Genomic DNA, 14,266 nt, shown 5'->3' with positions numbered 1-14,266 from the left:
GATAGTAAACATGGTAAACATTTTACCTGCTTAACATTGGCATGTTAGCATTGTCATAGTGAGCACATTAGCATGCTGGTGTTAGCATTTATCTCAAGTACAGCCTGAGCAGCTAGCATGGCTGTAGATTTGTAGTCTTGTTATACATTTTATCCTTTTGCCTTGAGAGCTAAGGAACCCACATTGACAACTACTGACTTGACAAGCCTGATTTCATGAAATTTCATGAAATGAACATGTCTTAAAATGCAAATAACATACAGTTTCACAAGGCTTTGTGTAAAAATAGCCATTAAAAGCTTTGAATATGGAAAGAAAACCCATGATCATGTTTCAGCCTGTCAGAAAAGACTAATCTCTGTGTGAGAAAACACATTGAATTACAGATGCTAATGGAACACAGGCTAGGTAAGAAAGGGGGAGGGTCTACAACTGTCTACAGCACAAGCGACTCATTGACTTAAATATGATACCAGGAGCTAAGAGTAGAGGTCAAATACCTAGACAACTACACACTTCCGTTACTCTATCTAAGCCATCAGAGATCAATTGGTGAAGAGAGAAGCTCTGTCACCTCTAGATGTCTTGTCATCAGCAGCAACATTCAAACATCCAGGCTGGGAGGCTCTAACAGCCTTCTGCTCTGCCCTTGGACACATTCCAGTGTAAAATACACCTTACTACACATTTTCCATTACAAAAGTTGGTCTTTCTCCAAACCTTAATGTATTGACTGAATTTGAAGACTCCAGGTAGTGCAGAATAATGTGCTATTCGCTGACAGCTTTTTTCTTTGGCTGGTGGATTTTTTTTCCCAGCACAACAACTATGGTACCACATTTTCAACCAAACAGCATAAGTGGACCAGGCAAGAGTTTCCCCATATACAGTATTATTTGCTTACTATTTATCGCAACATTCCAGACATTCCAGATGTTAAAACTTTTCATCACTGAAAGCTTCAGTTAAATTAGATGTGATATAGAAAGAACATCTGGGATGGGCCTGTAGTTAATGTTGAATAATTTTATCCAGTTTTCTTTAGTTTTGAGTGAATCATAGAAGCCAACTAATGCCAAGAAACTTGTTTTTTTGCAGACACATACATTTTTGATCATGCTGAGTTTTAAGACCATTTCCTAGAGATGACTGTTCACCATGACAACAGACCACCCTGATTATGCACGCAGTGTATTGCTATCAAAAGCAGTTAGAAGCTAAGCTTGTACTGCTACTTGTTTGCTTCATGGTTTGAGGGTTTATGTATAGTATTTCCTGTTTTATTTTGAAATGCCCTTTCCCCCTCATGTCTATTAATTTTACTTCCTGACTTTGTTAGCTTTTCTTGCCAGTTTTGATTGTTTGCTCCGCCCTGATTAGTTTCACCTGTGTCATGTTATCTCCCTTCACCTGAATGTATTTAGTCTGTGTGCTTCCCATATCAGCTCGTCTTTTTTTGTTTGTTAAGTGTCCCGGCCTTGATTACCTATGTGTTCTGTTGGAATTATCTTCTGTTTCCCTTGGACTTTGCATGGATTTTGAACTTTGCCTGCTACCTGTTGGATTTGTTTGCCTTGGTTGAACTACTTCCCTGATTTTGACCACTGCTTGTCTAAAAACTCTAAACCTTTTTGTTCATCATCATTTAACTGTACCTGCTCTGCCTCAGTGTCTGCGTTTGGGTCCAATCCTCTGTTTCTCTTGCTACCCAGCTTGACACGTATTGCAATATTCAGCATTTGAGGCTATATAAATTTTAAGTTTATTTGCAAAGAGCAAAAGATGAAAATCAAGGCTGAGAACTAAGAAATGAAGAAGTAATTTCATTATGTGTCATGTCATGAAGCAGAGGTTTCCAACAGTAATTAAAAATATCTGTTAGCTTGGACAGACTGGTCTGACCTACAATAATGTGTATGGCAGCACACTGCCCTGAAATAAACTGAACATCTGCTAGTGAGGCTGACTGTCAACAGCACTGTAATTGTTTTGGGAGAGTTCAGCCACTGCAGGTAGAATTCCTGCAGCAGAAATATTACTTTTGCACCATGCAAAAAAAACCAAAAAACGGTCGCAATTTAACCACTGCTTCCTGGCACAGGTTGATTGGCCTGTTTTCCTGTACCTTTTACAAGCATCTGCAAATAAAATTAACTAGCAAAGCTTGTAAAGGCTATTATGAACCTGATAGTGTTAGTGTGTCTGTTTTAACTACATGACTTCAAACGATACAAGCATTTGACTTGTATCATTTGGCTTTTGACTTCTTTAAATGCCAAAATGGTGCACATGAGGATTTAATAGGAGCAATACTTTACTTTTGAGTTTGGAGGGCTGTGTAATTTTTTTTTGTTAGCCTTAACAAAACCAAAAATACAAGAGCAAAAGATTAAGGAATACATTAAACTGTTTTTCTGCTTCAATGTAAGCTGCCAACGTTAGCATGCCCAGTTAACTTACTAGCTTACTACTGTACCTACAGTAGTAAGGTCATTAGCTGATAACATTATTTTTGCCAATAATTATTTCTCATCCTCAAATTCTTTTCTCTTGTAAAAATGAAGCATGAAGCAGCAAGGTCGAAAATACTAACATGAAAAGCATACATCTAACCACTGTTGCCAAAGTATGTTTTTCTTTTCTATATTAAGCATCCAAACCATCCAAGGGTTATGTTAAAATGAATGAAATCAAATTTTTAAGAAGAATTCAAGAATACTATACTATAATACTAGGGCTAACTAGAGCTACCCTGAAATAGATGAACAATGCCGTTTCTTTATTTCCATTTCCATTTTGACTGGGACATGCAGCTTTATCCTCGGTCTTTCAGCACCATATCATGTATGTAGCTATCATGTGAATATTTAAAACTCTAATACTGGCTTTTTATTTTAAATTGAATCTGCTGGAAAGATTGAAAAATTTCTGCTGGAAACTGGAAAAAACGTCCCAGACCAGAAGGGCCTAATGAGTTTGTCTTCAAAGTAAGTTTTTATTTTTTTAGTTCTCAATACAGTGCGCTGCGAAGGGTCATTCAAACCCAAATCCCTCTAAGGGGTTTTAGTGTCAGCGTTAACTTAAGCTAGCTAGCTACAGCTGATAAACAGATGTAAATTCATTCAACAAAATAAGTGGTCATTGGCTAGAATGCAAAATCTGCTGTTTACTTCAGTGTGAAATCAAGGACCCATTGTTTTCAAAAAATATCTGCAAATTTTGAGTGGTAAATCTGCGATAGTTATCATTCTAAATTGCATGTGAGCCATGTGAGAGCGGAAAGCTTGTGTAGCAACATTAGCCATGGGGGTTGCAAACAGTCAACAAACTATGTCTTCAAGAAAACAGAGTAAAAAAATTTAAAAAATATACGTCCTCAAAAGGGACAAAATTCATCAACAGTAGCTCAAACAAGGCAGGAAAATGCCTATTCCCAGGTTAGTACCCACTGCCTCTAAACCACCTTACCTACATTCACCAGCAACCTCTCAAAAAGCCAGCACTTTTCAAGACATTGTATTTTGTTGACAGTTGAAAAATGGAAAAGTACAATACTCCTTAATCACAGAACAACTTGAACAATATGAATGCAGTTTGCACTGATCTACAATGCTCAAGGTCTAACGTTGGACTGATTTGGCACAATGGAACAGTACTCACCTGGACCAGTAGATGAAAGCTTGCTTTGTTCACATACTCTATTGAAACACATTGAATGAATTGCCAGTCAAGTCAGTGGCCAAGGTGTGATGGTTGTATTCCTCTGAGCAGAGAGAGGAGGTGGAGACAGAAAGAGATGAAAAAGGCAAGAAAGACATAGAGAGTTGGCATATATAAGAAGACAGAGACCTGAGGGGGAAAAAAACTGACAAATTAGAGTGCGAGAAAGAGAAAGCGACAGAAAATCTATAGACTCAGAGCTGAGATTGTGTGTGGCCCTTGTTGAAAGTGGCGTGGTACATAAAGGATAGCAAAGCCTTTTTATCTCACTGAGTTGTGGCAATGAGGAAGGAGGTCTGAAGATTATGTTTGTTGCCAGGGTGCAGGAGCTCCGTTCGCTTTCAACTCAAAGCATCCTCAAAGTGGATTTGCTTCAAAATGTTGAAAAACCAACAGCATGATGCATATGCAGCATATTGCGAAATAACTGGATGAATATCACTGACAAAATTATATGGGAGTTGAACTAGAATCAGACTGAGTGGGAGAGCCTATCTGAAATTATTCCAGATTTCAAAGTCACCAGGAAATGTTTTCTATTTTTATTTTAAGTTGGAAATTGATGTTTGCCTATAATTCCAACGTCAAAATAACTTAAGTGTGTTTCTGGAAAATCCACCATGTGAACATTGATTTATCCAGGTTCTTCTTATTCGATATGCATCTTAGATAAGTATTAACTTCTGGGTTTGAATGACTGCACAGTCACTGTTTTGTAATCAGGTAACACACACGGCTCACATGCAGAGATACAGTTTCTGCATTCATGTCACAGCTTCCAAGTGGTAAATTATTCATTATGTCCCTCGATGGTGGAAATGTCACAGGAATGTACTGCCACAGACAGACAAACACTGTCTCTCAGATAGCCTATGGGTGCTGTCCAGCCTTGTTATAGTACATGTATATAATCTTCATCTTGTGCACTTGGGTTCTGACTGAAGATGTTTCAAAAAATGTATTTCAGGAAAATTATCAAAATATTTTTTGCGCTGCCAGCTAAAACACATATCTGATAGTCTATACTATTCTCTGGTGTTTTATTTTTGAAAGATCAATTATATATCTATTCTTTTGGATCACTGAATTATCATCTCACTGCAATAGTGCACTACGCTGCATTGCAAAGCTATAATTCTACTACATTTACTCTATTCAATTAACTTGCACACCAACAACATAATTAATGTTCCATCAACATAAATAGCCATCAAACGTCTGCACAAGCTCCAATGAACCAGCCAGTGGAGCGAGGCCACTGGTTGCCGTCCTGTTACCTATCACGCCATTGGATGATTTAGTCATCTTTGTAACAGCAGCTGATGGGTGTGTGGACTGATATAGCAACAAGGACCACAACCATCACCACAGAAAGTGAGTCACTAGTGGCATATGTGTATCTGTGTGTAAAAGGGTGTTGGTAAAAACACCATCTGATCTGCTATGATCTTTTTGTTCTATTTTGTACCATCAAACTTTATAATCTTCCTCTGTGTTCTGGTCACAGCACTACGATACACCTTTTACAGTTTGCATGTGTTTCATCTTTTGCACCATAATATTACTGTTGCCATTTGAAAACCTTGTAAGGTGAACAGAAATTAAGTGAATGAAAACCAAACTAATTTTAAACAGGATTTCTGAAGAAAAAGTTTTGGAAATACCTTAATTTGCTTGTTGTTGAGAATTACTGTAGATGAGAACATTGATACCACGCTCGTGTCTGTAGGATAAATATATATTGTTTGTTTAATTATGCGGGACTATTTCTTGACCAGGCGCAGTGACTTATTGGATTATCTGCTTGTTGCCTGGCAACCTCACAGTGATGACAACACTCCAGGAAGTGATTGTGCCAGGCCAAAAAATAGTCCGGCGCATACCACCCTGCAAGCAGACATGTTGATTTAAAAAAAAACCCAACTATATATATATATATATGCTTAAGTGTGGGAACCAAATCGCATGATTATAATACTTGAGCCAATCCTCCAATCAATGAGACACCTTAATTTAGGATCAGCCCTACAGCCTTTCAAATGTAGCTGAAACAATTAGTCAATTAATCGAACTGGTCGATTGACAGAAATGATATCGGCACTAATCATAATTGACTCATCGTTTAAGTCATTTTTCAAGCAAAAAGGCCAAACATTTTCTGGTTCCAGCTTCTCAATAGTGAGGATTTGCGTCTTGTTTCTCTCTTGCGATAGAAAACTGAATATCTTTGAGTTTTGATTGTTTGTCAAATAAGCAATTTGAAGATGCCACCTTGGGCTTTAGGAAAGTATAAAAGGCATTTGTAAGTATTTCCTGACATTTTATAGATTAAATGATTTATTGATTAATTGAAAAAATTTTTGGCAGATTAATCAATGATGAAGCCATTAGTTGCAGCCCTACTTTCAAATGTCTAATGAAATTTTCAAAGGGTCATGAGACAAACAAAAAAAAGAGCGCATCCAAGTCTCTGCAAGTTTATCACTGAAATGAACAGAAACCAACAGCTATTAGTCAGCATTTATGCGATCCTTTGAGCTGCGGTTTGACAGCCAACAAACTGGTAACCATAAAGGTAACTAATAAGGAAAACACTGCATTTACTCTAATTTGGATCACAGGCTGGCAGAATTTCACCTGGTGGGACTGATTATACTTGACGCATGGTGATGTCAGCTGTGAAGTAGACATAGTATCTCCAACCTGGATCATTGATCTCTGCTCAGCTACAGTGACATCATCTATCTTACCAATTAACCCAGCTAATGGAACAGGAGAAAAACTGCTGTTAAGAGTTACACAAGACATCAGTTCCACTACATAAGACACACAGACCAGCACTGTTTTCTACTCCGCGAGGTCAACTATTAGGTGGAAGCTCACATAGCAAAAACAATTACCTCCAGCAGAGAAGCAAGTAGAGGAAAAAGGCTGTCTTTTAATTTGTGGTCAATTAGGTTGCTTTGAACAAAGAGGATTGTGGGCAGTGCGGTTTCCCGTGGGTACTTACTGTACTACTGAATCTTGTATAAAAGATAGCTTAATATCTTTATCCATACATACTGTGGAGGATTGGTGTTTTTTTGTGAAAACTTGGATTTCACCATCAGGAGGCTTCTGTCTAAATGACTGCAACTATAACAGAGCCAACTGTGCATGGCCAAACTGTAACATACAGTAGTGTTAGACCTCCAGCTCAGCTAGCGGTGGTATCAGCTGGCTTAGCTATTACAACAGTTAACAGAGCAAAACATGTTGTTGACTATGGCATAACATTAGTTCCACCGCATTAGACACAATGACTATCACTGTGACAGCATCTCATTCACAAGCACACACACTCACAAACCCATCCCCCTTTTTTCACCTACGGAAATACACAGCATCCCCATTTACAGCACAATGGCGTGTTTCGTGTATGTATAGCACATGTGGCAGTCTCATTGCTGTAGACATTTTTAACCTTTTTTAAATTAAAATATGCATAGCAATGTCCCATTTCACAGCACAATAGACCATTTACAAGCACACACTCACACAATGAAGGTCATACACGTTAATATCCTACGGTAAATTAGGTGATTTTCATATATTGTGCTCTTTTGTACTGAGTACACACACACACACACAGGGTATCATGTCTGTAACAGTATCCTATTCAACATGACAATAGGTCTTCAGTTTGCACATACTTACTGTACATGACTCCATGAGCTGAGAATGCTACAGCACAAGCACTTCTGCTCATGTTTATGCATCAGTGCACATGCAATGTCCCATTCTATATCACAGTACGTCTTCAGTTTCAATACACACATAGTTTGCTGTTTAAAGAAATGCAGGATTTATTTTGTGGTGAGTGGTACCACTTTGCCTAAACCTCCCTACTCTGCTTCTATGCTTGAGGTACTGATTTCCTTCATTTCCCAGGGTAGCCTCCAGAGAATCTTGCCTGGACTTATTTCTCCAACTGTAGCTGTTATTCTTGCTACTATGTACAGTAATAATGCTCCTTTGGTTACACAAGGTGAGAAGCTTAATAATAATAGCAAACAAAAATGTTGTGTTTTGTATTAAAGCTGCACTAAAATATTTTTTATATAAACAATGGGTCAACTGACTATGTTTAATGTGAAAGATGTCGCTCATAGTGACGATCCACAGAGATTTATCACCAAACTCTGCAGTTCCCACCAGCTCTACGGCGCGTTTTAGCATCTTTCAGCTCATTGTTTTGGTTTTAGGGCCCACGACTACTGTTTTGGTTTAGGCCTACTCTAACAACTCTACTCAGCATTGTTTCGAGGCGCCGCTGTTTTCAACTAAAAACTACCTGCCCAGTACCAAACAGCAGACAGACTGCCTCTAAGTAGCCAAAACAATCAATTAATACTGCATTAAATTTATCTTTTATCTTTTTCTGTGATGGATTTCTTGATTGTTGAACACTGAAGAAAAATTTCTCTGCTAATAAAATCCATTGTACTGTAGTGTCCTGGAAATATCTTGACCTGACAGACGATCACCTACATTTGGCCATTTTTGTTTGGGATGCACAAAAGGACCGACCAACTTACCGAGTTACACGACTTTAATTAAATCACTTGTGTTCCTACTCACACATCCTCACATGTATGCACACATACACACCTACAGACCCATCCCTCCCTCCCTACTGTCTTGCCTGGCACCAGTTTCCATTGACACAGATGGTGATGGGAGAATGAGATACAAAGAGAGACAGACAGAGAGGCAATGGCAGCAGTTATATCAGGTCTATTCCTCCTTCCCTCCGTCCATACATTTGTTCCCATAAATCACACGTACCTGCCCCATACATCTATCCATCTGTCATCCAGCCATCCATCCCTCCTTTACCTCCACTGCCTCCATTTATCACTCCCAGCCTCCATCTATCCATCAAGGCTCTATACGGACTCTTAGTACTGTCTTAGAGCTCCCACCAACAGCCATTCATCCATTCAATCCATCTATTCGTCAATCTGTCCCTCAAACCAGATCCTACCTTGTATCATGACCTTTTACACACTTATTAACTTCTGAAATGTGACCTTTCAGTCATCCATCTTTTTTCCTCCATACATCCATCTATCCACCCATACCCTGCTGCATGTCTAATCACCAAGGTGTCTTTTCTTCCCTGTCATGACTTTTTTTGTTAAACTCTTACAAGAGTTTAAAAAAAACAAACTTTTCTTTCTCCTGATTGATCTGCCCATTTAGGGCAGGATCAATAGCAATCTTAACACTTACCAGCTGCATGCCACAGATGAAGGCCAAGGTGCACCTGCCACTACAGCACCCCATGGTGTCCTCCTCCCTCTCTCCAGTGATCCACGTGGTGAAGAAACTCTGGGTAAAACTCCCAAACCTCCAGCTGGACCTTCAAAATCCAAAAGCCCCCGGAGGGCCGTCTGGCTGGCTGGCAGCCCAGGTAGAGGCGCTCGCTGCTCGGGCCTCAGCGAACAGAGTGCAGCCCCTGTACTCGCTGGAGCTCAGGGGAATAAAAGGCTACTACTTCATTCAAATGGAGGGGCTGTTGACAGGTAAACAGCCTGAAATGTGGTCCTCTGGATTTCCAATACACAGGAGGTCAGGAATCAAAGATGGAAGGTGGGCCTTGGGGATGATTCAAGTCCACAAATTGTTCTTGATGTATCCACAGAGCTTGGTTATGTAGAAAAACCCTTTCCAAGCCTCTACAAACTGGGCAGTTTAGTAGTCTGATAAATCAGCTGGTGTGGTGCATTTTGATTGACTGACTGATCACAACACAGAATGAATTCAGATTTCTGATCATGTTGGTCTCTTGACACAAATAAACTGACTCTTCAGTTATGTCCACACAGGGTCCACTTCTCCAGGACCTACGACCTTCTACTGGACTAGAAAGTCCGGCCACTCACGTCGATTAGTCGCATCCTTGTCTAAACTGAATACACTGAATTAGCACGGTACAGTAGCCACTTAAACAAACACTGAAAAACTATAAAAGCAGGGAGAGATGTTGAGATTAGATGGATATATTCCCCCAGATTAAATGCTTTGTTTAAATTTAATAATCACGAGTAAAAGCTACTTGGATTTGGCTGATTGAAACAGCCTAATTTGTTTCAGGGCGGTGAAAACAAGTGCAAGTGATCCCTGCCTCCGTTCATAGACGAGCTGCTCTCCTCTCAGGGGAAGTACCGGGCATGTAGCGGCAACATCCTCCAGGGTTCATTCACACCAAAAACAAAACACAGCGTTTTTATCTCCTCTAAAAAACCGCCGTTGTAAACCAGTATCTTTGCTTTCCCCCCCCCCCCGAATTTGGTGTTTTCTCCACTCAGAAAATGGTGAGTAAAATTGTTGCTAGGATGTTGAGATATGTCAACAGCTACTGGACGCTGATTTCGGTGTCTCTGTTGGGCTAACAAGTCCTCCTCCTCCGGTTCATCTCCCCCATCAGCTCCACAACACAACCGCAGTTTCTCAGCTCCGTCAGTCGGTTAATTCACTGCCTCCTCCGTTACAACGAATAAATCTCTACAACACAACAAAAAAAAAAAAAAAAAAAGACAGAAAAGCGTGTCCACATTTCGGATGAAGAGGGACAGGGTGAAATTTCAGGTTGAGGTAAGTCTCCAAACGTAACATACAAAATGCGATATGAGCGGAATAACGGCTAAGTTTAGTTTGTCGTCTCGGGGTTGTCTTCAAGGAGTGAAAAGGGGAGACAATGGGGAACCGGGATGGACCAACGGACCGAGAGAGACAGCCGAGAGGAGCGTCTCTCGCCTGCCATCTGTCAAGTCAAACACGACGCAACAACATAGCTGTTCCGGTTGCGATTTTAAAAATAAAAGCGTGGATAGACTTAACCTCGGAATAGTTCAAAATCAAAGCAATAAAGGTGTACACTTTCTCTGTGTCTTTTTTGATGTGATGGTACCACTGGGGGGCGTCAGCGTCGACAATGTAAAATTTTAGTTCAGTAGCCTACTCTTTTTGACATACAATTGTGCTTGCATTTTCACCTGTAAAGATAACTGTTTGTGGGTTATGGTGGAGGCTCATACGCAGAATTGTCCAAAATGATCCCATTAGCTCCTTCAGTTACACTCATACATAATGTAGCCTACATTTTGTTGTAAAATCGCTAGTTCAGAGTGGCCCACTTGACCTGCTTGCTCATGTGTGAGTGCTCACTTCAGTTGCTGATACTGTATGTCTCCTGATTATTTCAGCTGACCTGCAAGGGTCCACTGGGTTGCTAGTAACCAAAAGCAGATCTTGGACCAAAGTTGGCTTGGATCCAATAAACTTTATTCAGTCTAATTGGGTCTGGGTGAGGGTCCTATTGTATTACAGTGGGTCTCTGGTCTATATGTATGTCTGATCAACCTACCCAAGGATTCAAACCACGCTTGCTGCCAGTTCTGATCTTAATCATCACAAGAGAAAAAAAGGATTTTTAACCCAAGATGGCGATTCCGAACTATGAAGTCCAGAGAAAATGTGTTGCATACTCTTTTGGACTGCAGTTGCTTGTCCATTGGTGGTGGTGGTCTCTATTTCTCTTTGTTCAGGTCGACCCTATTTGGACCAGGTCTGACTGTCCTCTGGTCCCCGGTTGAACAGTCACCAGGAGACAGAAGGTACCACAACAGGCTTATTATTTCTTCTTATTTTATAGGTATTTTTCATTCCCATTTTAAGACCAATTTCAGAATATTTCATTCTTTGGACTCTTTTAGGCTGTTATTTTGAAGGCTAAAAGATCTTACTTCCGTCCGTGTTGTAGCTGCCTCTGGCTGACTTGATGAGGCTGATGTTCCGCTCGGCAGGGGAGCGGCGGGGCTCTTTTCACTCACTGAGACACACAAACATAGACAGAGAGATATGTAGCTTTGGTCGGCGTGCAGCTGCTCAAGAACATGGCCTTCAACCATTATTCTGAATGAGTTTCTCTCTCTCTCTCTCTCTCTCTCTCTCTCTCTCTCTCTCTCTCTCTCAGTGGGGAGTCCTGTCAGAGTTGTCAAGATAATCATTTTATCCTCATTTCTCATTCACTTAATAGAAGGCTGAAGGGTTTCCTGATAACCTGCTATTAAGGCTGAATATTGTTTTCTAAATCAAGGGACATAGTGTTTAAAAATTTTATGTAGCATATTAAAATTGCTCACAACTATCCATTCATTATTGGAAAGAGCCTTGGGTTAACACTTCACAGGGTGATTGCCTCATTTATGAATGTCACTTAATTTAGCTCACTTGCTCTGTGTTGTTACCAAAGTGGCCGGAAAACAGCGAAGGTAACAAGGCCGCAGCGAAATTAAGCAACAAAATGCTCCTGAAAACAAGCAGTTTCCCCCCAAATTAAAGGTGGGGAATCTGTGTGTGTGTGTGTGTGTGTGTGTGGTCACTTGTGCCACACCTATAAAATGGCCAGCAGTTTAAACAGACACAGAGGTGTAGAGGCTATCACTGCTTTAGCTATACAACATAATGGCCTGCTTTCCCCTCACCATCAATCTCTGTCACAGTCTATCCCTCCCACACGCACCCAGGAAAACAACACATGCATTCAGATACACACAAACAAATGCATGTACACACACACTCACACATTTGAACCACACGCAGTGCAAAAGGAGTTTAATTATGCCGCTAATCTTGAGTGACAGTGGCATGTATAATGGCTGATTCCCCAGGGGCATGTGTCAAAGCATCCACCCATTCATCCATCCATCCCTTCTTCTATTTATCATCTTACCCACTTAGTCAGCCATCCCATATTTCCACTCAACTTCTCCCTTTCTATCTTCAACTTCCCTCCACCTCTCTTTTTATATAATTTCCTGCTCCTCTTCTTTCTTTCTGTCCCCTTTTTTTGCATTGTCTGTGGCCTTTGTAATAGTCAGCCTCTCTAATTTTCTCTTTGTCACACATCATCTGCTCTCTCACAAAGGTTACTGACCAGGCCAACTGGGTCTGTGCCCGGGGGCCTCTGACCACTGGGGCCTAGGCCTTGGTTTCACCTGAGGGCGAGGCCCCTGGTGGTTAGGGGTTTGTCATCTCAGGGGTGAATATATCACAAAAGCTAATGGCACAATATGAAGTCGGTAGTACTGAGACGATTGAATTAATCACTGTGACAGAAAATGAATCAGCAACAATTCGGCATTTTTTAAAAGGAATATTCGCAACAGTTCACTGGTTCCAGACTCTCTGATTGTTTTCTGTTTTTCTTTGTCTGTCTTTTATGATAGTAAACTTAATATTTTTGTGTTTCGGACTGTTGGTTGGACAAAACAAGACATTTTAAAATGTTACTTTCTGCTCTGGGATCTTGTAATGCGCATTTTTCACTAATTTCTGACATTTTCTACACCAAATGATTAATTGTTTGATCAGGCATTATTTTTAAGAGAAAATATACGGAAAATAATCATTTGTGCTCTTTCAAGAAAGGCACTCAAATATATAGAGAAGCCCCTTTTCTTATGGTCATTGGACTGCGTGTTTGGTTGGTTACTGATCAATTTCAGTTTTATTGGTATAATTAAGCAGTACTGTGTTTAGGTTGTGGAGGGGGGGGGGCTTCAAGGATCCTGTGGCCATCTGTTGGCCTCCTCACCTTTTAATCCATGCATGCACATTCCATCCACCTGTTAGTCCATCCATTTAACGATCCATCCAGTTGTAATTTTGAATTCAGCTGAAACTACAGATTGAATTGGAGGGACAGTGAAAAGAAAAAGAAAGAAATGAGAAAGACAGTATAGAAGACAGGAGGGAAGGAAGCACTTAAGTGAAGTAAGGGCGAAGTCGCAGAAATGAAATATAGCACATTGTATTGTCTATATAATTGTTGATATATGTTAGGTTACTATTTATTCCTTGTTATTAGCTGTTGTTGCAGTCTCTTACCTCATTTGAAAACCTGTACTGCTTTGCCAACATATGCTGCTTTCCTGTCATGTCAATAAACCTTATCTGAATTTGATTTTGACAGAGAGAGAAAGTGACAAAGAGGGAGAGAAGGAGAGAGAGAGAGAGATAGGCTACACCTTCCAGATAGTGAGATAGTACGTGTTTATTACTTTATCTGTCTGAACCAGATGTCACCAGATGCCTGCTGCTGCCAGCCCATCTCAGCCCACACACACATACACGCATACACAAGGGAAACACACAGACCTGCCACTCTTCCATGCTATACCTCCTACACCCTGTCCTATCTGAAAACAATCCAACTGCAGACCCAGGTAGTTGAAAATAGCCTATATGAATATCAGTTACAATGAGTGAACCACTGACGACTCATATTTACTGTTTACGCCAGGCAAAATTGAGGATGGATAGGATTTAGATACGATTTGACATGGACAAAGAGAGAGAGAGTGAGGGGAAACAAGACACAGAAAGAGATGGAGGGAGAAGCAAAATGTCAGAGAGAGAAAAGAGGGGTTAGGAGAGAAAAGAGGAGACATAAGAGCCTACGAGAGGATAATGCGCTGGTGAGAAAAGGGTAACCTCC

At 40.4% G+C, this 14,266-nt stretch overlaps 1 protein-coding gene across 1 annotated transcript in view; it reads right to left on the bottom strand.

Moving 5' to 3' along the window:
* The window catches only part of nkain2 (sodium/potassium transporting ATPase interacting 2), an 81,194-nt gene extending 70,615 nt beyond the window's left edge, over window positions 1–10,579 (bottom strand). Inside the window, exon 1 of the mRNA XM_044169683.1 lies at window positions 8,995–10,579. Within this exon, the coding sequence (XP_044025618.1) occupies window positions 8,995–9,048 (54 nt within the window). The 5' untranslated portion in view covers window positions 9,049–10,579. The remainder of the gene's footprint in view (window positions 1–8,994) is intronic.
* Between the last annotated feature and the right edge of the window lie 3,687 nt (window positions 10,580–14,266).

The sequence above is a fragment of the Siniperca chuatsi genome, linkage group LG16 (assembly GCF_020085105.1).
Source record: "Siniperca chuatsi isolate FFG_IHB_CAS linkage group LG16, ASM2008510v1, whole genome shotgun sequence".
Lineage (NCBI taxonomy): Eukaryota > Metazoa > Chordata > Actinopteri > Centrarchiformes > Sinipercidae > Siniperca > Siniperca chuatsi.
This window is presented reverse-complemented; position numbering and strand designations above follow the sequence as displayed.